Source organism: Sciurus vulgaris, assembly GCF_902686455.1.
Source record: "Sciurus vulgaris genome assembly, chromosome: 18".
Classification (NCBI taxonomy): domain Eukaryota; kingdom Metazoa; phylum Chordata; class Mammalia; order Rodentia; family Sciuridae; genus Sciurus; species Sciurus vulgaris.
Genome location: NC_136479.1, coordinates 27,253,438 through 27,275,896, shown reverse-complemented (window position 1 = coordinate 27,275,896; position 22,459 = coordinate 27,253,438). Strand labels below are relative to the sequence as shown.

General features: G+C 46.1%; 2 protein-coding genes and 1 pseudogene across 3 annotated transcripts in view; 2 read left to right on the top strand and 1 right to left on the bottom strand.

Annotated features, from left to right (window-relative positions):
* LOC306649989 (guanine nucleotide-binding protein subunit alpha-12-like) overlaps positions 1 to 22,459 on the top strand; it is a 350,618-nt pseudogene that overhangs the window by 81,018 nt on the left and 247,141 nt on the right. The gene's annotated exons all lie outside the window — the stretch shown is intronic.
* The window catches only part of LOC306649987 (speedy protein E4A-like), a 132,571-nt gene that overhangs the window by 85,266 nt on the left and 24,846 nt on the right, over positions 1 to 22,459 (bottom strand). The window contains exons 2-3 of the mRNA XM_079121570.1: positions 19,793 to 19,886; positions 11,060 to 11,212 (exon numbers count right to left, since the gene is read on the bottom strand). The gene's annotated coding sequence lies outside the window, so the exon portion shown is untranslated. The remainder of the gene's footprint in view (positions 1 to 11,059; positions 11,213 to 19,792; positions 19,887 to 22,459) is intronic.
* Positions 15,075 to 22,459, top strand: part of LOC306650163 (speedy protein E4A-like) — a gene marked incomplete at both ends in the record, with an annotated part of 55,680 nt that continues 48,295 nt past the window's right edge. The window contains 2 exons of the mRNA XM_079121991.1: positions 15,075 to 15,267; positions 15,889 to 15,947. Coding sequence (XP_078978117.1) covers positions 15,075 to 15,267; positions 15,889 to 15,947 — 252 coding nt within the window. The remainder of the gene's footprint in view (positions 15,268 to 15,888; positions 15,948 to 22,459) is intronic.

The following is a 22,459-nucleotide window of genomic DNA, read 5'->3' as shown; positions in this document are numbered from 1 at the left end:
ATACTTCATGCTGTTTTCCAGTAATCACCTTCATCCTGCTTCTGATGGCTGCCCATTTCCTGGAGCTCTGTCTGAGTTCATTATGTGGTGTAATAATGAAATACATGAGGTTTGATATTTTATTTAGTATATGCATTTATTTACTTACTGTTGAAGTGCCAGGGTTTGAATCAGGGCTGCATCACTGCTAGCAAGTTTTGTACTACTGAGGTGCACTCTAGTCTCCATAAAGAACAACATTGAGCTCATAGTCCTGGAAGTGCAAGAGCACGGAGCTGGAACAGTGGCAGGCCCCCCACTCTGCAGATTCATCCCACTGTGGTGCAGAGGTATTAAGGGAATAGGACAAGTGCAAAAGGGGCCAAACACATGGGGCAGACCTCCTAAATAACAACCTGTTCTCATAACTCAGTGTGTGAGACCAACACTAATACCTCTGAAGAAAATGTCCCCATGATCTATTTACCTTCAATTTGGTGCCACATATTGAAGGTTCTACCACCTCAATGCTGCCACACTGCTACCCAAGCTTTGGGTACTTGAAGCCTTGGGAGGCACATATCCAGCCTCAACCAGATGTCTAACATGACTGTTCTGCGTTCCATGTGACTCCTTGGCTTTGATGGCTTTGCTATCTGCATTACAAGGTACAGCTGGGGACAGCCAGCCACACTGGAAATGTCACCACCCATTGCGGGGGGTGTGTGTGTGAAACTTTGAGCTACATATCAGCCAGTGCTCCAGGATGTAGAGGAAGGCTAGAGATGGGATCCACAGCAAGACAACTGAAACAATCATGCCTCCCTAATGAATTCCAATAAAATTTCAGGACACTGAAGCCAAGGTGAGATTCCCTGGTTGGTGAGGTTCTGATGCACATCAAGTCCTGGAAAGATGAAGCATCCTGAGGACACAATGCTTTCATTGAGCCCCTCCCCCTCCCTGACCTCATGCCATGTGTCTCTTTTTTGGGCCGCTCCCAACTTGTGTCCTAACCTTGGTGTCCACGTGGATAGGGTGCTTCCAAGGAAAGCCCACCCACCTCTTCCCTTTCAGGATCTCCACACCTTTCTGAGTCTGCTCCTCTCAACTTCCTTTGTCTTATGGTGAGTCAAGGTCTCTGGACCTCTAAGAGTTTTTCCCCTCTGTCACCTATGCAACTAGTGAAATGCTTAGGAAACACAGAATGAGTGTCAGTGGTGGACTTTGCCCAACATGGATTCAAGAGTCCAACTGACTGTCCCAGCTGCAACAAATTTAAAAGGAGAGCCAAATATATGGAATGTCAGTCATTAGGAATTAAGATTTCTGAGACAGAAGCCAGGAACCCAGAGAGAACCCAGTTCCCTGGCCAGATAGGAGTGTCCAATTTATACAGCAAGGGGGGACATGGCATCAGCAGTGTGCTGAGCAGAAAAACAGAGTATCTAAGGAGACATGGCAACTAGATGTCACAGTGCAGAGAACTAGAGAGCCAAGTTTCAGAAAGGAAGGGGCACAGCAGCACTCCCACCAGAACTCTCCCAGGCCAAGAAGAGATCCGGTAGGGTTGCTGCTTCAGTGTGCTAGTCTAGGGGCTTCAGTAGCACTTGGTCAACACCACTGGGTCAAATTTATGCAAATCAGTTTAAGGCTACCGGTTAAACCTTGAGGCCAAACTTCCATTCAGTCTGCCCTACTTCTATTTTCTCACTGCTTATCTGCAATCCCAGCTTCCCAGGAGGTTGAAGTTAGCAGGTCCTGCATGCTCAGGTGTTCAGAGCTGCAGCACTGTGTGAGTGGGTACCTGTACTGGGCCAGGGCCAGGCTGCAGTGGGGTGACAGGATGGCATGTCCTGGCTTGCCTCAGTGTTGCCTCTCTATGCCTCAGGCCCATGCTAGCATGGGAGGCGTGGAGACCTGTGGTCTGTGTGGGTGCACAGTCTCTGGGACATCTGCCTGCACTTGGCTCGGGGCAGCACTAGGTGGTTGGCAATGCGGCTGGGGCCTGGTGCATTCAAGTCCACCTTGGACCCTTCTCTTTTATTCTGGGACAGTATGCAGTGGCACCTGTATCTCTGCTAGGTCATGTGGCTTGAGTGACACAGGCAGAGCAGCAGGGAGTGGTAGACCTTGGTACAGAACAGCTGCTGTTGTTAAGATAATTAACAGGGGAGAACCCAGATCATAGCTAGGTTCTGTTTTGAAGTATTTTCTTTCTGAGCCATGACCATGGCCAAGATGATGGGTTTGTAGGTGGCAGAGAGAAGTGGACAGCTCCCTCCTCATTGGCACCCCTGGCTGCTAGAGCACAGATTCACCTTCAGCTCTGGGCTCTATGTAAGAAGTGGGTCTTGTGCAGAAATGATCTCGCAGGACAGAAGGACTTAGGTGGCGGCTGAGGGTGGGGTAAGAGGCTTCCCCTAATGACACAGGAAGATGAATGTGGACACACAGGGTTCTTGAGAGGAGACACTGTGAACTGATCCTAGAAAGGAAGGCTAATGAAGGATCTCCTGAGCAGTGAGCTTCTCAAAGATCACTTTGTGGGGTGGTGCTGTTAGGATCAGTCCACTTCACATATGAGAGAAATAGGCTGGAAGAAGTCACTTGGCCTGCCCAGGTGTCACAGCTGGGCACTGGTAGAGGCAGAAATTGAGTGCAGGGTTACTTAGTCTGATGCTATACTGCAAGACACTGGACTGGATGTGGGGGGACAGGATATGGGGACCTCCAGCATGGCTCTGTCCTCTAGGGCTCTTCATTTGCCAGACACTCAGGGACACATGGCCATGTGAGGAACACAAAAATGACTTAGCCAGGTAATGAGGAAGATCAGCAGTGGGCTGGCCAGTGTGCTTTCAGCATTCCAAGGGCCACCCACCAGCAGGCTGGTTAGCACCCCTGTGGTCCCACAGCCCCTCCCTGTTGCTCAGGACCAATGTACTGCAGGCATCATGGGTCCTGCTCCACATCACCTCACACCTGACGCTCTGATTCGAATCCTCTGGGGTCAGCCCCTCTTCATTTATCCTGTTATAGCTTCAGGAGTGCTCCTCCCTCACATGTGGACACACAGCATCTTGCTGGACAGGACGTCTAGGTGGTCCTGGGACCTGTGTTTGTCACACTCCCTGGTAAGGCCGAGGCAGTTGGTCTGGCTAACTTGCAACCACACCCACAGCCTCCATCCTTATTCTGTGTTCATCAGTCCTCCTACGATGCCATCTGGTCACCTCCCATCCTCCAGGATCCCTCCCTGCTCTACTACGCCCCTCTCCACAGCATGCGCCTACACCCTGGCTCAGTCAGGCTGACTTTTTGCAGCAGAGAAACATGCTCTTCACCCATGCCAGTGGAGAGTTTTCTGCAGAATTCTCTGCTGAGTTTCACATGTGACAGCAATACAGCAATTTCTGTCCTTTTTTTGTGTGTGTTTTGGGAATCGTATCCAGAGTTGCTCTACCACTGAGCTACATCCTCGGCATTTTCATTTTTAGTATTGAGACAGGGTCTGATAAATTGCCCAGGCTGGACTAGAACTTCTCATCCTCCTTCCTCAGCTTCCCAAGTAGGTGGGATTACAGGAGTGTGCCACCCCACCAGCTTAGATCAGTCTTTACAAGTATCTATGCCCTCAGATGACAGTCTTCTGCAGACTGGAATTTCTTTTGCCTTCGCCAAACCCTTCTGTGACAGATGTGACACTTCTCTGGGCAGTTCTAGGACCCTCAGAGGTGCAGCCTTCATCCCTCCAAGTGTGGCACTTTAGGGTGACAGTCGGGGTCCCTAGTTCTCCCCTGTGCCTGTTTCCTCAGTAGGTCTCATGGATGTACAGTTTACTGGGGTACAGTTGAGACAGGGAGTCCTTCCTCATTAGTGTATCATCTAAGTCTGCAAAAGTGTGTCTGGCACAATCATCAATGGTCACAGCAGGATCAGCGGGGCCCCTGCTTGCTGCCCTGCAGGCAGTTCCCCCTCTGGATGTCTTGCATAGTTACTTTCACCTCATTCAGCTTCTTTGTATCTGCTAAGGGGAGGGTTGGCTTAACTCCCTAGGTCAGGAGCAAGGTGCTGTCCCCTGGTGGCAGACGCCTTCCATGTCCCAGTCTTCCTGTTTGGTCACTCTGAGCACCATCCCATTCATCGGTCACAGTGAGACCCCTCCTGGCTTTCCTGGCCACTCTTTCTCTCTCACATGGGCTCCACATTGGCTGTGTCCTGGTATCCTCAGCTCTGTCCATGCCCACAGTCTGGGGAAGTTTCAGTGTTATCCCAGCTGTAACGGGTGACCACACATCTGGTCCTATAGTTCTGTGGGACAGGAGTGTCCCTGGGCTGAGGATGACATGTGGGTTGGCTGTGTTCTTCCTGCGGCTTCTGCAGAGAATATCTCTCCTGCCTTCTCCATCCTTTGAGGGACCCTGCACTCACTGGCTTGTGGATCCTTCCTCTGTTCTAAAAAGTGGCAATCAGCTCAAGTCTTTCACTCTACCCTCTGGATAATGCAGAATAATCTCCTCATCTCAACTTCTGCAATAGCTCATGCAGAATCTCTTTCCTACATGAGGTGCTATGTTCACAGGACCTTGGAAAATTTTGGACCTGTTTCAGTTGCCTACCTTCCTGAGGCTATCATGGCACTTTCCCAACACCCATTTTATTAGCCCAGCAGCATTTTCAGTGTCCCTGCTTAGCTATGGACAGGTCTCAGTTCTGCTGACCATATCAGCTCTGATGACCCTAGAAGAAACAGAGACCTGAGAAGTTATTGTCCCAGGGGTGCACACTACCCAGAATCATAGGCTCAGTCACAGCCCTCAGACCATGTCATGTGGCTGTTTTGAGTTCTCAGCCTCACACCAGATGTTGCTAGCTCACAACTGGCTTTGGGCTGTGCTGGTTCCTGGCAGGAGAAGACAGTGTTCGCATGCCCTGAGCTGGTGCTGCAGATGGGTCTCAGCCACACCTGATCCTCAGCCTATATCCCCAGATGGCATCCTGTCCTTCTTGAATAACAAGTTGGGTGACACACTGTGTGTGCTGGGCCTCATGCTGCCTCACCAGTGTCCCCTCGACACCCACAGATTCACCTTCCCAGGTTCCTCCCAAGACAGGAGGCAGATGAGGTCTGGGTGCTTAAATATGATGGATAATACAACTCTCTCCATTTGGAAAAAACTTCTTTTTACTTACTAATATAAGTAAAATATAAATGCCATATGATTAAAACAAAATCAGAAACAGAAAAAAATCTACGATATAAAGAATGACATGGTAAAGAATGAGAGTCTTTAAATTCCAAGCATTATCCTCTGTTAGAAAGAGTTCCCTAGAGTCTCGTTGTAAAATATTAGGCAATCTGTGACCTCATTTTTGGCTCAAATATGAGTACTAAAAAGGAATTAACTGTAGTAATTCTCTCTCTCTCTCTCTCTCTCTCTCTTAGGGACAGAGAAATGGTGCAGATCTGTAAAAATACCCACATAGTCTGTCCTCCAAGAGAAACAGGAACTAGTATCCTCACACTGCCTCCTGGAAAGCCAGGACACTCAACAAGAACATGTACTAACACTATCTGAAGCACCTGGGCTTGAAGCACCCACAGTGACGACTGCTACGGATGCTGCATTAATAAAATACACACATAGACAAAAAATAAAAGTGGCCTGCTTCAGATCAAGGTTCCAGAAAAGACGTGACATACTGAAGAAATTCTACTTCTCCAGTTCTGCATGCCTGGAAAGGCATCTTCATTGACACATTCCCTTTCCTCTGGAGATAAAGAAGCTGGAATGGACGGGGTCCTGCAGTAGGTGCCCTGACACAATGACCCCACTCCCAAGGAGCACAGTTGTGGTGCAATGTCCTCACTGTCTTCCTCCAGTGACCTAAGGCCCTGCATCAGGCATAGCCACAAAGAGTACAGCAACAAAGAGACCTGTGTCACAGAGTTAGGGATGCTTCTGTTTATTGCAGCCATCATCTGTGGCTGGAGAAAATCAAGAGCTCCTGAGGCTCAAAGGCAGAGGAGAAGGAGGAGTCATCTCATCACCAAAGCCAAACATGGCCAATGGCAGCCCTCAGCTCTCAAGGGCCTTCTCTGTCAAAACATGGTAGCAATGAGAGTGGACTGTCCCCAGTTAAACCTCACAAACAGTGACAACTACAGGACTTCATCTGGGAGGTTCTCAAGTAACAAAGAGCCAGGGAAAGTGGCACTTGCCTGTAAGTGCAGGTTCAAGGCCAGTCTCAGTATCTTAAGAGAGACCTATCTCAAAATAAAAATAAAAGCATTGGGCATATGACTCAGTGATAGAACACCCCTGGGTTCCATCCTGAAAGCTTCATGCACAGGCACACACACAAGCACTCAAAGTAATAAAAAAAAAGTGACTATAATACTATCAAAAGTGTTCCCAACAAACACTTGCTCATATATACTTATAACCAATAAAAAGAGTATCACTCTTTTAAATACAGTTGACAGATTTATATTTGTTCCAAATACATCCTCTACAATTTGTGATACTTTGTTTATAGAGGAATATCAATACAAAGTTAATTACATTGTCTTTAATCTCAAATAAAGGATGAATTATTGAGATGTGTCCAATGAAACAAACAATGGAAATTGTACATGCTCCAAGAATAAGATTTATCAATGTGAGAAGTATTTAAAAAGTGGGCGTGAAATTAAAGTTGTGGAAAAAGCATCACTGATTCAGTGCAGTTAATGCATGTCAAATTTAAAAAGTGCAAATAGGTCAAGTAGGTAAAAACCCATTTTGAAGGCTGAGGTGGAGCTCAGTGGTAGAACAATTGCCTAGCATGAAAAATGCCCTGGGTTCCATCTAAAGTACTACATAACAACACTGATGATAACGATAAAAATAAATTAAATTTTAGGACTTCCTCCTTCCCCTGAACCCCTCGTCCCCAGTTACCTTTGCTAGAAGTATCTCTGTGCCTTCCTCAATCCCAATATTCTTAAATTTGGTCTTTTCATGATGTCCCATAGTTCTTGGGGATTCTGTATAAGATTTCTCACCATCTTCTCTGTTTGGGCAACTTTATTTTCAAGATTAAATATTTTGTCTTCATTGTCTGAGGTTCTGTCTTCCAAGTGGTCTAGTCTTTTGGTGATGCTTTCCATTGAGTTTTTTATTTGGTTTGTTGTTTCCTTCATTTCAAGGATTTCTGTTTGGTTTTTTTTTTTGAGAATCTCTATCTCTTTGTTGAAATGATCTTTTGCTTCCTGCAGGTGCTCTTTCAGCTTATTGGTATTATCCTTCATTGCCTGCATTTGCTCTCTTATCTCATCCTTTGCTTCACGAACCATCTTAATCATATATAATCTGAAGTCCTTTTCTGACATTTCTTCTAGCATACTGTCATTGGATTCTATTACTATAGAATCTAGATTTGTTTGGATCATTTTCTTCCCTTGTTTTTTCATGTTGTTCATGTATCTTCCTCTCTAGCAGTGCAGGCCTGGGGTATTGCAGATTTCCCCCTTAGGCTAATAGTGGCCCTATAGGTTTCCAAATCCTTTCTTTAAGGGGAGATCAATATTAGCAGTGCCCAATTCAGACACTATGCAATCCTAGACCAAATAGCCCCTATGAGGACAATAACAAAATTGTCATAATAAACAGAATGAGTTCAAATATTAAGTTCAGTAAAACAAACAGATTTGCAATAAGGTCTGCAGTTCCTAATGGAGGACAAAGAGGATGCAGAGGAATGTAGAATGTGGCTGTTAATGGGATAAGGAAAGATTATACAGAAGTTCTAGATAATAGAAAGGGTGAGGGTGTAATCAAAAGAAATTGTATGTTAGCATGCAAAAAGGGAGAAAGAGACTGTGAAGGAACAGGTAAACAAAAGGAAAAGAGAGCAAGAAAAGTAAAGAAATAAAAACTTAAAAGTTTTTCAATAAGGAGAAAAAAAAATCTACAGTAAAACAGTCATATAGTAATGAAACCTCCCAGTGTTCAATAGCCTGATGCATGAGAGGTACCTGAAATGAGCTTCAAGCCTCCAGCAGGCGTCTCAGGATGGGATTTGCCCCACCCAATGATCAGAGCTACTGCTTCCAGGATTATCCAAGATGACTGCTCTGGCTTCCAAATGTGTTGTCAAATGGGGAGCTGCAGCTCAGGGTGTGGACGAGGTCAGATGGAGGTCCTGGAGGCGGGATGTGGTTGGTCAGGCTGGGGTCCTGGAAGTCCGGTGTGTTTGGTGTGTTTGCTGGATCCTGGAGGCTGGGTGCAATCAGTTCATCTGGGGTCCCGGTGATAGGGTGCAGTCAGTTGGTGTGGGGGTCCGGGCAGCAGAGAGCAGTCAATCAATGTGAGGGCCCCAGTGGCAGGGAGTGATAGGTCGGGCTCAGGCATCCCGGAGATAGGGCTCAGTCAGTCTGGCCAGGGGTCCTACGGGGCCTGGCTGTTGTCTCAAAATGGCGGCAGCCACGTGTAATCAAAACTGCAGGTACTGTAGCAGTGAAGTTCCAGGCAACAGCAGGCAGCTGGTGCTCCACTGGCGGTCGGAGATCAGTTTGCTGACTGTTATCGGACGATCGGGAAGTGAACTTTGTGCATTGGGTGATGGATAGGTGTAAGGCAGGCGATGAACAGGCGAGAGGCAGGCAAATGGCGGATGACAGGCGCCTGAAAGTGAGGAATCTGCACTCAATAAAGGCGTCAATATGCTGGCAGACTGCAGGTCATCACAGCAGACACATGGGGTAAACGCCAGGGGATCGATAAGCAGCAAAAACTGCCTCACCAAGAAATAGATATCCTCTGCTTGAAACCGGAGTTATGGAGCGACAAGGAATGCAGCCTCCCTCTAGTCTACCATGCCTTTGCTAGAAGTAAACCAGTAGCCGAGTCTCTTTCTAGGGAGAGTCTGTACATAAACAACACATTATATTCTGGGGAAAAGATCAGCAAATGCCATACAATGTCCTCACCTTAGCACACAGGAAAACACCCTTTACTGTTCACAACTTATTCTCCTTCTCTCCCTCTTTTTCCCACCACTGTGCAATCTACTTCACAGCCAGCAGTCAAAGGGCAGAGGTCAGGCAAGGGGTCTGGGCCAGTTTTCTCTGGCCTGGGCACTATCAGAGGCCCAGGGAGATCAGCCTGCCACAGATCAACTCCAGGAATCACTCTCTCATGTAAAGGTGAACAGCAGGCATGAAATGAAGTACAGTTCACCTAATCAGTGACCTCTGGACACGCATAGTGTTCTCTGAGGTTTCGTGTCTAGAAACAGCACCATCACGAAGATCCCTACAACTGCTCCTTAGATGCACAAGTTAGATGAACAGGGAAAAAAGGGTCCATATAATCCCAAGGGCTCAATTGATTCACTTTCTCACCAACAAAATGAGCTGCTTCAGGGCTCGGAACGTGCTCATGGCAGATGCTTTCCTGGCAACCTGGTTTCCATCCCTGGCACTGAAAAAAAAAGTTGAATCCCCAGAACCAAATAGGAAAATAAAGGGCGTAGCACACAACTGGCATAGCTCTAACTCATTAACAGAAGGACAAATAAACTTGTTTATACTTCTAATGAAGTAGACAATTCTCTGAAACTGATATAAAAATAGCCAATCAGCACATGAAAGGATGGTCAACACCATTAGTCATCAAAGAAATACAAATCAAAACCATGAGATACCACTTCCTGCTCCCTAGGATGCCTATAATCACAAAGTCTGAGAATAATGTGTTGGTGACAATGAGAAATTAGAACACTTCTATACTGCTGGAAGGAAAGTAAAAGGTACAGCTGCTCAGAGGTCTGGTGGTTCCTTAAAAGGTTAAATGTACAGATACCATATGACCTAGCAACTCCACTCCCAGATGCATACCTGGGAGAAATGAAAACACACATCTATACAAACACTTGCGTGCAAATGTTCATAGTAGCATTATTAGTAATAGTTCAAAAGGAAAAACTCTAATGTTCACCAATAGGTGAGTAAGTAAATGGGGTCTGTTCCTTCAATGTAACCTTATTAAGTCATAAGTACTGAGTAACATGGATGAACCTTGAAACATGATGCTAAGAAGCCAGACCAAAAGGCCACAGAGTGCATAAGAACACCTCTGTGATGCCCAGATTAGGCAAATCTAGGGAGGCAGAGTGCAGATGAGGGGATGGCTAGGGCTGGGAGACTGGGAGGAGTGAGGAGTGACTGCTAAGGGGTACAGACAGGATTTCTTTTGGAGGAGATAAACTGTTCTGAAGTCGATTGTAGTTAGTTGCAAAACTATGACATATGACAACAAACCCCTGAATTGTGCACTTGAAATGGGTGAATTGCATGGCATGCAAATTACATCTCAATGACGCTATTAAACTAAAGAGGAATAGGTGCCAAATAGAAAAGGCTGCTCTTTACCTTTCGTGCTGACACACACCACGACTGACACAGGACCAATAAACAACTGCCAAGAGGACCCTGAGGACACGCAAGTAACTGAACCAGACTCCTTCTGCAAAGCCCAGCCTAACTTCCCTCTGTGCATTACATTCAAAATCAAATGCCAATCCACCTGTCCAGGAACAGGGAGGGTCAGAAATAGAAACCAAGGAGCAAAGAAGTAAAGGGAGTTAATATTTTCCCAAACAAGTAAGGCTGACTCTGGAATATAATTTTAATCACTAGAAGATCTACTAAATCAGTGAAAGAGAATGCCTTTCTTTATTGTCACTTTTTATGCTTCTATCATTGTTCTTATTCTATGCCTCTATATTCCACTTAAAAGCATTTCAAGCCATAAGCAAATATAATGCAAACCATAATGACTCAGAAATACGCAACTAGTAAAACAACAAACTACGTGTCTGCTAAGTTACTAATAAGAGAATTTTTACAATGTAGATTTAATAAGATCAACACTCACTGAATCTGATCCAAGAGCAAAGGAACTGAACAGAGATGGGTGATGCTCCTGCCCTGCAGAGCCGATGTCTGGACCTCAGATGTGACCCTGGATACCACCTCTCCCTCCTGGCCTCGCTTTTATGTCTGTAAAATGGGGACAGCCACAGCACCTACCTGCTCGTGGTGGGGAGGACAAGGTAAGAAAATGCAAGGCCAGTGCCGTGATGGCATCAGCACCTGGCAGACTGGCGACTCTTGTCAGGATCTCAGGTGACAGCTCGCCTCTCTGCTCCTTGTCCCGGTGGAGGAGAGCACTCTCAGGAACAGCTTGAAGAAAGCAGGGAAGATCAGGTCACAGCAGGCTCTGGCTGGCCAAGAAAACAAACCTCCTAAGTCTCGGACCTCGCTGCATGTCTGGCAACTCAGAGACCCTGGAATCCACAGCCAAATTGACTGCAATTCCTGACAGGTGCGTGGGGTGGGGCACTGCATGTGCTGGCTCAGGCACGTGGAGGTCAAGATCTGGAACATATGTGTCTAGACATGAGGATCGTTCTGAGACTGGAGTGAGTGGCCTGGGAAACCCAGAGGTGGCACCTGATGTCTGAAGGGTGGGCAGTGTAGTGAGGCCTGTGCCCTCAAATGGTAGCATTTCACCTCAATGAAGGTGATCACCATTATAATTGCCTTTACACAGTGCCTTTCTCTCTCTCTCTCTCCCCCCCTCCCTCATTTTTGGTAGTTGTTGTTGTTTGTTGATACTGCATATTGAACCCAGGGGTGCTCTATCACTGACCACATCCACTTCTTTATATTTTTTAGACACGGTCTCACTAAGTTGCTGAGGCTGTCCTTGAAATTATGATCATCCTGCCTCAGCCTCCCAAGCCACTGTGATAACAGGTATAAGCCACCATGCCCAACAACAGAACCCCTTTTTAAAAAAATATTTTCATCTGGTATTTTAAAAAGTTTTTTTATTATTATTTCTACTGGTATCAGAGTTTGAACTCAGGGGTACTTGGCCACTGAGCCTCACCCCAGCCCTATTTCATTAATTTTATTTAGAGACAGAGTCTCACTGAACTGCTTAGCACCTCACTTTTGCTGAGCATGGCTTTGAACTCATCATCCTCCTGCCTCACCTCCCAGACTGCTGGCATTACAGGCATGCGATCTGCACCGTGCAACAGTGCTGAATTTCGGTGGCTTCTCCATTCATGGAAATTTTCCCTCTTCAGTTGTTCCGCTCACTCAACCATGTCCCTCTCTTCGCGTATCCATCTGGAAGTAGACTCATTTCAGATGATGACTCTACTCACAGAGTGTGCTTACAGAAGCTAAGATGGTTCATCACTAGGCAATACTATCCTGTAGGACCACCATCATACATAGGAATCATCATTGACTGACAAATTATCATGTGGCATCTGAGTGTACTAATAAGCTGTTGACACAAGGAAGAGGGTGAACATCTGCTTTGCCGTGGGAGGACCCCAGCAGCTCTGATGCTTAAAAGCAACAGAGGAGCAGCAGAGAATCCAGGAAATTAGTCTTCCACAGTATCAGTACCTGATTCCTGACAGGAAGGAACTTTCCCATCAGGGAGACACTTGGAGGTCAGCCACGGCTTTGAGGGAAATGCCAAGAAATGGAAGGTTTCTGGATCCTCATTCCAATCTGAACATCCATGGCTGCCAAACAAGGTGGACACTCACTCTCAGCAGATAACCTGAATGCACATGTGTTTACATCTCATTGACATGGGATCACTGGATTCCTGTAAGACATTAAAATGCAAAATAAAACCTTAAGCACAGCATGAATAACAAGTGTGCATCTTGTCAATAAGCTCCAATTGTGGAGAATAAAAAGGCCTGGACTTTACATGTGGAATCAACACAATGCACAACGAAAGATAAAAGACGAACATAAGATATACTTGTCCATTTCATTAGATAGAGGGAAATTCTGACCCATCCTCCAACAATATAGGATCTCCAGAAAAGTTCACAAAGTGGAACAAGGCAGACACACAGGGAAAATGCTGCATAAGGTCATAGACTGCAACACAGATGAGGTATTGAGCTTGTCAATTTCATTGAGACAGAAAGTAGAATGGTGGCCAGTAGGAGCTGTAGGAGAAGTGGGAGTTAGTATTTCATGGAAGAAGAGCAACTGTTTATGGTGAAGAAAAAGTGCTGAAGATGGATGATGGAGGTGGTAGCACAAATTTACAGTTATGCCCCACATGGTGGCATTAGGGCCAATGATGGAACAAAGCCCCACAGACATGAATTTAGCCACAATATGACCTAGCATAGTGAGACTGGAGCCATCTCAGTTGGTGTAAGAGCACTCTAGGATGGTTGTCCTATGATGAATCATCCTGGAACACATTTACAGGATATTACCTCCACTATTAAGTGACACATGAATTTAACTGACACCACTCCCCTCCACACATTACAATGGCTCAATGGTAAGCTTTCTATATATTGCACCACATTCTGTGGACAGAGAGAAAAATCATGGATTGAAACTCCAGCTGGAAAGCAGAAGGCTGAGTTGGGAGGTTTGGAAGCAGCTCCCCAGTTCCCCTGGGTGCTGTGTCACATCCCATGCACTCCCATCTTCTCAGCAAGCACTGTATTCTGGCTTGAATGGGAAATGTTTCCATATGCTTCTTTTTCTACATGTGAGATTTTCCATCTGGTACATGGGTCACAATAAAATATCCAGGTCAAGAGCAATATCTGAGCTCCCAAGTATGCTATGTAAAATAGAGAGAGTGATTGGAATTGAGAGGCTATCTCAAGTGATCCATAGACTCCCAGAAAGTATAGACAGACACTCTGTGAAGAGTGTGAGCATGCACAGAATTTTCTATGATTTTATGTCAAGGATGCCTAACTGCAGACTGTGTGTCCTCTGGACAGATTTCTGAATACAGTGGCATAGAGGAGAAACGATTTGCTATATTGAGTGTTTTCATATAAGCTGTTGAACTGATAACTAAGTGTATTTGGGTTCTTTTGTACATATGTTGCTCCCCCTAGGGACATCAGGCCAATTCTGCTCTCCCTCATCTTCGTCTCCTTCCTCTACCAACATACTGAACTCTGAAATGGGACTGCTCTGAGATAGGGTATCTAACATGTTTTGTGTAGAGAATGGAGACAGAAATTGATGTTTTGGAGAGAAGTGAAAGAGGGAGTCAGAGACCTTTTGATAGTTTGGCATGGTGGACGGAGTTTGGATCAGCAGCAGGAGAGACCAACTCCTCTAGAACCCTAGGACACATGCAAAGACCAGTGTGGCAGTTACATGTGTTTTCCTTCAAACTGGTTGCCAGGTTGGAATGGCGATGACATCAGAGGCTTCCACCCTTCCTGATTGGAAGGGCCAGACTCTGTGGGTCACTGGCAGTCCAGTGGGCAACAGTTTGTCCTCAGGGCTGTTCTTCACCTGATTTCTCCCTCCTTGGCGAACAGAGAACAGACTCCTATTCAACCAAATTCTCGAACAGGCTTTGCCATAAAAAGAAGCTAGTTTTTGTAGAAGGGAAGGAAGAGAACTGGAAAAGTTATGTTGTGGGATCACAAAATCTCCCAGTCTGAGCAACCGCCTTCCCAGCCAAGCAACTCATGCCACCTCATGCAGGTGGTGGTAGATGATGAGGTCTCAGGTCCATCAGGTGAGGGAGCTAAAGACAGAACCGAGTTGACATTATGAGTGGTAAGGAGGAAGGGGTAGAGAAAGTCAGCAAAGGTGGAGCAGGGAGCCCAATTTGGAAGGAGAGAACAGGTCAGGGGACAAGAAGTCCACATGGATGGAAAATATGGAGGGAAAGGAACTAAGCTAGAAGATGAGATCCAAGGATAGTAAGGGGTTAGAAGGTATGAAAAAGGGTCACTCCACCCTGGGAGAAAGTTGTCCATAATGGACTAGAGCTTTGAGGAAAAGGGAGATGGGACAATGCTGAGTGAGGTACTAGAATGGGATGATAAAAGTCTGAATACCAAATACAGGAGCTTTACTCAGCTTTCTTTACTCAGCCCCGTGGGTAGAACACTGCCACTCATGTCGGGTCTCAAGGAAGAGAGAGTGGACCTCCGAATCACAGGATGATGCGGATGATAATCATCCAGGGGTTACTGATTCAGTACCCAGGGCAGAATTTGGCCTCATGACTGAGACCACTGGCAAAAAGAGAAAGAGGGAATCCTCCTCTGAGTCTGTCGAGGAGCTGCAGGAGCTGGACAGTGAGCCAAATCATGCCTGGGATGCTGATTCACTGTATGGCCTTAAAATGAAATTCAAAAGACTGCGAATAAACTTGGTGCAACCAGAACATCATGAAGTTTTTAAGAAGCTACTAGGTAGGGAGACACTCCGGGAAGAGCCCTCCAATCCTCTCTCCACACAAAGATGAACCTTATAGCCACTGCCCTTTTCCAGAGTGCCAGGCTACCTCTGAGCTCCCAATGCGGGGAGGACTCAGGACCCATCTCCCCTCAGAGACTCTTAGATGTTGGATGCTTACCCTACACTAGAAAAAGGTCCCTGCTTGGGGTCACAGAGCTTGATTCCAACAGTCCTCTCTGACTGCAGACACTCTGGCTCTAACAGATGTCCTATATTCTGAGGGGTGGGCAATGGGGCCATGTTCATGCTGATGTGACTGTCAAATGAGAAAATGACCTAGGAACTCCCTGATTCTGAGGTGGGCATTCCTGGGTGACGATGGGCCCTCATAGTTTACACAAAGTTCTTGATCATACAGGTATCTAGCTCTTATCCAAACCCTCACTCGGTTGCTTTTCTGGGGAGTCTAAGGACAAAGCACCTTGTCCAAGGTATGTTACTGTCCTCTTCCTATCCACCTCTGCTGGGCTCCAAACCCGCACCTTCTCCAAGGGAGTTCTTGTCCTCCTCTCTGCTCTCTCTCTCCCATTGAAGCCCCTCTGGGTCCCAAACTAACACCAGTGTTCTGTTCACAGAGGATCCTGTTGTCAAAAGATTCCTGGCCTGGGACAAGAACCTGAGGGTGTCTGACAAGGTGAGGTTGCTCTCCCCTGGGCAGGGGTCCTGCTCCAGCACAGCCTGGATGGGGAGGGCTTTCTAATGCCATGGTCCTTCTCTCTGCCTCCACATAGAGCCACAAAAAGGTGCCAGGTCTTGGCCCCTTTGTGACTTGTAAACATCTCTCTAGGCCTAGCAGCTTCTTGCAGAGAGGACAGGTGGACCTTGCTTCTGCTTTAGGTGCTCTGAGCTCCAAATCCAAGAACGCATTCTGGCATGGATAAACCCTCTTTTCTTGTCAGTTGAGGTTTTGGGATATTTTCCTCTCTGCTCTGAGACCCACTGTTCTCCAGCTTATAAACAACCCTCCTCACCCAGCTGACATATATGCCCTCCCTCCAAAGGTCCCCTCAGACCTTGCCCTCCAATGCACATCTACGTCTCCTCTCACCTTGACTCTTCCCATTGACCATGATCCCTCATGTCCTTCCCCCAAACAGCAGGTCGCCTAACGTGGCTACCTCTCTTAGTAAACTCTCTACCCCACACTCCCAGTCCTCTTCCCCTCTTTTATCCTCTTCCAGGATGTGACCTCTCTCTATTTTCCTCTCTCTCCACCAGTACCTCCTGTCTATGGTGATAGCTTATTTTAGCCGGGCTGGCTTCTTCTCCTGGCAGTACCAACGAATCCACTTCTTTCTGGCCATGTGAGTATTTGGCCTCCTTCATCAATATGAATTCACAATCTGGGTGATCAGGAGGGGAGAGGGCACTAACCTGTACTCTGCCTTTTAACCTCTTTGTCCTGTTTGCTCTTGGTAAAAGATATTAAAACATTAATGTATAGGTTTTCTTTCACACTTCTCTTGTCAAAGTCAAGACAAAATCTTCCTTAAGGCCAGTTTTAAAAAATTAAGGAACACCAAAGGAAACATAAAGCCCACCTGAGAGGAGTGGAGGAAAGCATGGACACTTGCTGTCCCTGGCAGAGGGACTGCATATGCATCCACACCTAACTGCTCTATTTCTTCCTATATCTACCCAACATTGTTTTCACTTCTGCCTCTGGGTTTACAGGACAGAGGCCCACTCCCATCCAAGTAGGTCCAGCGTAAGGTGCTTCCTTCTGCTCCTTCATACAGATGTCTTTTCTCATCTGTGGCTTTCTACACTGTCACTGAAAATCCTTCCAACATGGGTACAATCACCCCTTATGCCTCCATCTCAAATGTTTTCTCTTTGCTTTATTGACAAAGGCTGGGGTACTTCTGAAGGTGTCTGGGAAGGTCAATGAATGGTCCCCCATAACTGCTGAATAGGGCTAGTGCAGTCCTGTCTGATGACTGTCCACCTGGCTTCTTTTCTGGGAAGCTGACCCCAAGGGGAGGTCCTTCCAGGTTGTGACCCTGAGGAGCAACCTGATTTCTTTCCCCAGATACCTGGCCAATGACATGGAGGAGGACAACCAGGCTCCTAAACAAAACATCTTTTCTTTCCTCTATGGGCAGAGCTATGCCCTGCGTCCCTTGTTCCACAAACTGCGCTATCAATTCATCTGCTCCATGGGCTGGAACACTCGGGTTTCCTTGGAGGAGTGTGAGGAGGTGGGTGGTGCTGTGTGTCTTGTGGAGGGTGAGGGAGGGGCTGACTGGAGACTCAGGAAGGTGGGTGGTTGCAGGTGGGATGTGGGGAGGAGAAAGCCCTGGAGGCTGCGTGGAGGGAAGGACTTCCTTGACAGTCTTCTGGTTTTTTTTTTTTTTTTTTTTGGTGATTTTTTTTAGTGAACCAAATGTGTATCTCAATGTACTCTATGCAATCTAATAAAAAGTTGTTGGAAATTTACCAGGTACATAAGTCATTCAAGTAATAAAAGAAAGTTCCATTTCAAGAAAATGAAGTTTCAGTTGCTAACTTGAGGAAAAGTACATTAAAAACATAAAGCCAAGCTCAGTTTCTATGCTATAATGGAATTATATTTAATAAAGCAGATTTACGTCATTCTCTTCAGATACATATATTTGGTCTTTTGTATTTATGTATAAATCTACCAATTGCAAGCTATGGTTTATTTTAAAGGAAGTAGATAAATGAAATGAAAGGAACCTTTGTACTGTACTAAAATTATTTACAACACAGAACATGTTATGGGAAAATCGTTTTTCATTCAGAGAATATTTGCGCAGTTAAATTCTACATTAGACCTAACTAGAATTACTGTTAAATTATTTGTCTAGAGCACTCAGATATTAGTTATAAATAAAAATCATATCAAAACTATTCATCTGGCAGGGGTATAATTATATACAAACTTTAATAGGGTTTCAATAATTACGGATATCTTTAACCTTGTTTTTTGATGTACCCAAGCACAAACATCACTAACACTAAACCATTATTCTACTCAAATCAGAGACAGGGATAAAGTTTGACTCTTGATAAAATCAACTCCTCAAACTTGATTAGATGGGACACAAAAGGATTGTATGTGTCAAAGCATCTTACAACACTTTCCACACAGCTAGCATAATGTAGTTATCTGATGTAAAATAGGAAAATAGACTCCATTTCTATTTAAAAGAAAGCTGAAACTACAATGTCCCACACCTTATATAACATGGATGTCAGTAATAGGTGAAATAATGTTGTGATATACACATATAGCTACTTCGTTTGTCACCAGGCAAAATAAATCTCATGAATGCACCTTGATATGTCACCTCCTTTGTAGTCAACAGAACTTAGTTAACAGAATGAAGGGTCTCAAGATTTTATTTGTAAGGTATTTGTAGACTGTTGAATCATGGTGAGTAGAAAGTCCACATCAAAGTGAGGTAATTTAAGGAATGGGAAAATAAATTCACCATAACTTCCAAACCTCAATATCCTGACAAGTCATCAGCTTTTGTGGGGCTCTTTCTCTTTCCAGATTCAAGCTTATGATCCGCAGCTCTGGGTGTGGGGCCGAGATCGCACCCTCATTCCCTAGAAGTCCTGGAACCATGGAGGCCTGAGGGGAGGTACCAAGTTCTGCATTCGTGGCCTGACGACAGGGTCATCTACTGTCCGTTTAGGATGTCCAAGGACCTAACTACTTCATCCACTCCTGTCTGCCTCCCACCCACAGCCACCCTGTGTGGATGGTGAGACAGCCTGAATCTGCCAGTCAGCCTCACAGCCTCAAAACCACAACCACACAGGTGACCTCCCAGAGATGTGCTGGTGCTCCAAGGCTGCTCAGCCAGACCTGAGAGAGAACAGTTTGTCACACAGGAAGTGATAGAAATCCTTCACCCAGAGCAACTGGGCCCAGTGTCAGCAGTGACGAAAGGCTGCTGTCTATCTAAAGTGAATATCCTGGAGCCACGCATCTCTCTCTCCCCCTGGAAACTGTCTTTTGACCCTCTCCTTTTAATTCATCTGGGGCCAGGCCTCCCTTCAGGATACCAAGCGTGGAGATGACTTATTTATAGAATCGTCGCTTTTAGTAGATAAAAATAAATGTTATTTATATTGAAGTATATTTATGTTAAATAGTTTAGAGATATATTTTGTTTGGATAATTGCTCTTCCTTGTTAGTTTTTTGATGAGGGTTATAATAAGTTTTGGTACATAAATAGTTCTCTTAAGTTTTTAATGTTTTACGTATTTTGCTGTTGCTTTTATACCTCAGTGGTAGTACCACATAGTCTTATAAATACAAAATTTTCATTTGATGTCAATCATTAAAGTGAATATGGAGTGGCTGTTATCTAACTTGCCTTGCCATGTTTTTCTGTCATTGTAAAGTATGTATTGTAAGAGAGCACAGGTGCTGTGTGCTTTTGAGGAGCACAGCACAGCACATTTGTGTGGGAAGTGAATAAAGTTGAAAATCTTCTTACCTTAATGATGCATATGATCATATCCTTTTGGGTTGTCTGCTGTCAAATCATGGTGTTCTTTAACAGTTTGTTGTTACTTGACCAAATTTCTTACCTGTGGAGGGAAATACTTCAATTATTTTTCATGTAGGAAAAAACAGAAGGTTGTAGAACTGAAACAAGAGACCGGCAGCAGGAAAAAAAGGGAGGACATTGAGAGACATAACATAGGAAGAGTCAAAGAAAACTCAGGGCAGCTTGTAACAACCATAAATCCAAAATCCAGGAGAGGTGTCTCAACAGGAGATGCCTTCCTGGTGATGGTCCAAGGATGGGGACACACACGGAATGGCAGACTTTGCTACTTGAGTCACAATGGCAGTCTTTTCCACAACCTCTGTTTCTACTTTGACAAAACAGAAGAAAAATCCAATGGGTCTTCTTGAAATAGAAACTCATGGAGGGGAAGGTTTCAAGATGGCGGCCTAGAGGGTGGCTGCATTTCATGTTGCTCCAGGACTCAGGATTCAAAAGAGGAGATATTGAGACACTTGGGACCAACTCAAAGCAGCCGGGTGACTCTCACCCGTTGGGAAGGCGTCCCAGATGGGACAGTGGTCCCAGAACCCAGGAAACTTTGTGAAGTAGAGCTGCCGGCGAGACGCCCCTCCCCCCACTGGAGCAGTGAACTTGGACAACTGGGAGCGCCGTAAAGGAGGCCGCTGGGCACAGCACTGGGACTCGGAGCAACCACTGGGGCTCCGGCGGCTACCCAGGGGAGGAGCGGCGAGGAGAGCTGTGTGGACTCAGGACACCGGGGCCTGCCCTGAGGAGGAGGAGGAGGAAGAGGAGCGCGGCCGCTTGGATTCAGAGTGACTGCACCAGAGCTACAGGCGGTTGCCAGAGGAGAAGCCCCGTGGCGAGCTGTTTGGACTCAGACCACTTCTGAACACTGGGGCCTGCCCGGAGGAGTAGGAGGAGGAGGAGGAGGAGCGCGGCGGGTCGTTTGGACTCGCAGTGACTGCATTAGCGCTCCAGGCGGCTGCTCAGAGGAGAAGGCGAGTGGTGAGTTGTTTGGACTTAAAGTGACAGCGCCTGAACACAGGGGGGCTGCCTGGAGGAAAAGTGTGGTGGGTCGCTTGGTCTTGAGTGGCCGCACCAGAGCTCCGGGTAGTTGCCCAGAGGACCCATGCAGCGGGTCACGTGGATTCAGAGCGACTCAGAGCGACCGCTCCTGAACACCCGGGAGGTTATTTGGAGAAGGAGGAGGAACGGGGAGGGTCACTTTGACTCGGAGTGATTGATTGCCCAGGGCTACGGGTGGTTGGTGGGAGGTGGAGGCACGCAGTGACTTTCTTGGACTCCTAGTGACCGCACTGGAATACTGGGCGGCTGTCTGGAGGAAGAGGCGTGTGGCGGGTCTCTGGGACTCAGAGCGATTGTACGGGGCCCCAGGTGGCTGCTCAGAGGAGGGGCCACATAGCCAGGCGATTAGGTGCAGAACAGGGTCCCAGGATCTAGGAGGCTTCTTGGTGGAAGAGCCGCACAGAGACAGGCTTATGGTGGAGCAAAGGTTCCAGGCCTGTGGGCAGATTCTCTGAAGAGGGGCAGCCTAAGGAGATTCATCTGCGAAGGGTGAGGCTCCCAGGCCCAGGAGGTAGGGCCGGGCCCCTGGGAACTTTGCAGAGGAAGGAAGCCCAGCCCAGGCGGTAGCTGTAAATTGAGGGAAACCTCTAGGAGGGAACTGACCAGCGAGACCTCCCCACCGGGTGAGTCTTCCCTGCCGGGTGAGGTTTCCCCACAAGGACAGTAAAACCAGAGACTCAGGCCCAAACAGGCCTTGCCTCAGCCCGCAGCCTAGGTCCCCTTTCGATGACCATTGGTCAACAAGTGGAGGCACCTCTGCACACTAGCAGGGATTATACCCCACCTGAAGGCCACCACTCCTAGAGAGGCAGCTTCCTTGTGGAGCACCGCATTATCAACTTCCTCCAAGACTTCAGCCTACTGAAGGCTAAGGGGGGATATATATAGAAATCTTCAGGGACACTGTAAGTCAATAGAGGAAATCTGCAATATCTCAGCGGTCCACTGATACCTGAACAATATGAGAAAACAAGGAAAGAAAATGCTGCAAACAAATCTAGATGTTACATCAATAAAACCCAATGACAGCATGGCAGAAGAAATGACAGAAAAGGAGTTCAGAATGTACATAATTAAAATGATCAGAGAAGCAAATGATGAGATGAAAGAGCAAATGCAAGCATTGAATGATCGCACCAATCGACAGTTAAAAGAGCAAATACAGGAAACAAAAGATCATTTCAATAAAGAGTTAGAGATATTGAAAAAAAAACCAAACAGAAATCCTTGACATGAAGGAAACAATAAACCAAATTAAGAACTCCATAGAAAGCATATCCAGTAGGATAGAACACCTGGAAGACAGAACCTCAGACATTGAAGACAAAATATTTAACCTTGAAAACAAAGTTGAACAAACAGAGAAGATGGTAAGAAATCATGAACAGAATCTACAAGAACTATGGGATATCATGAAAAAGCCAAATTTAAGAATTATTGGGATTGAGGAAGGTCTAGAGAAACAAGACAAAGGAATGAACAATTTATTCAACGAAATAATATCAGAAAATTTCCCAAATTTGAAGAATGAAAAGGAAAATC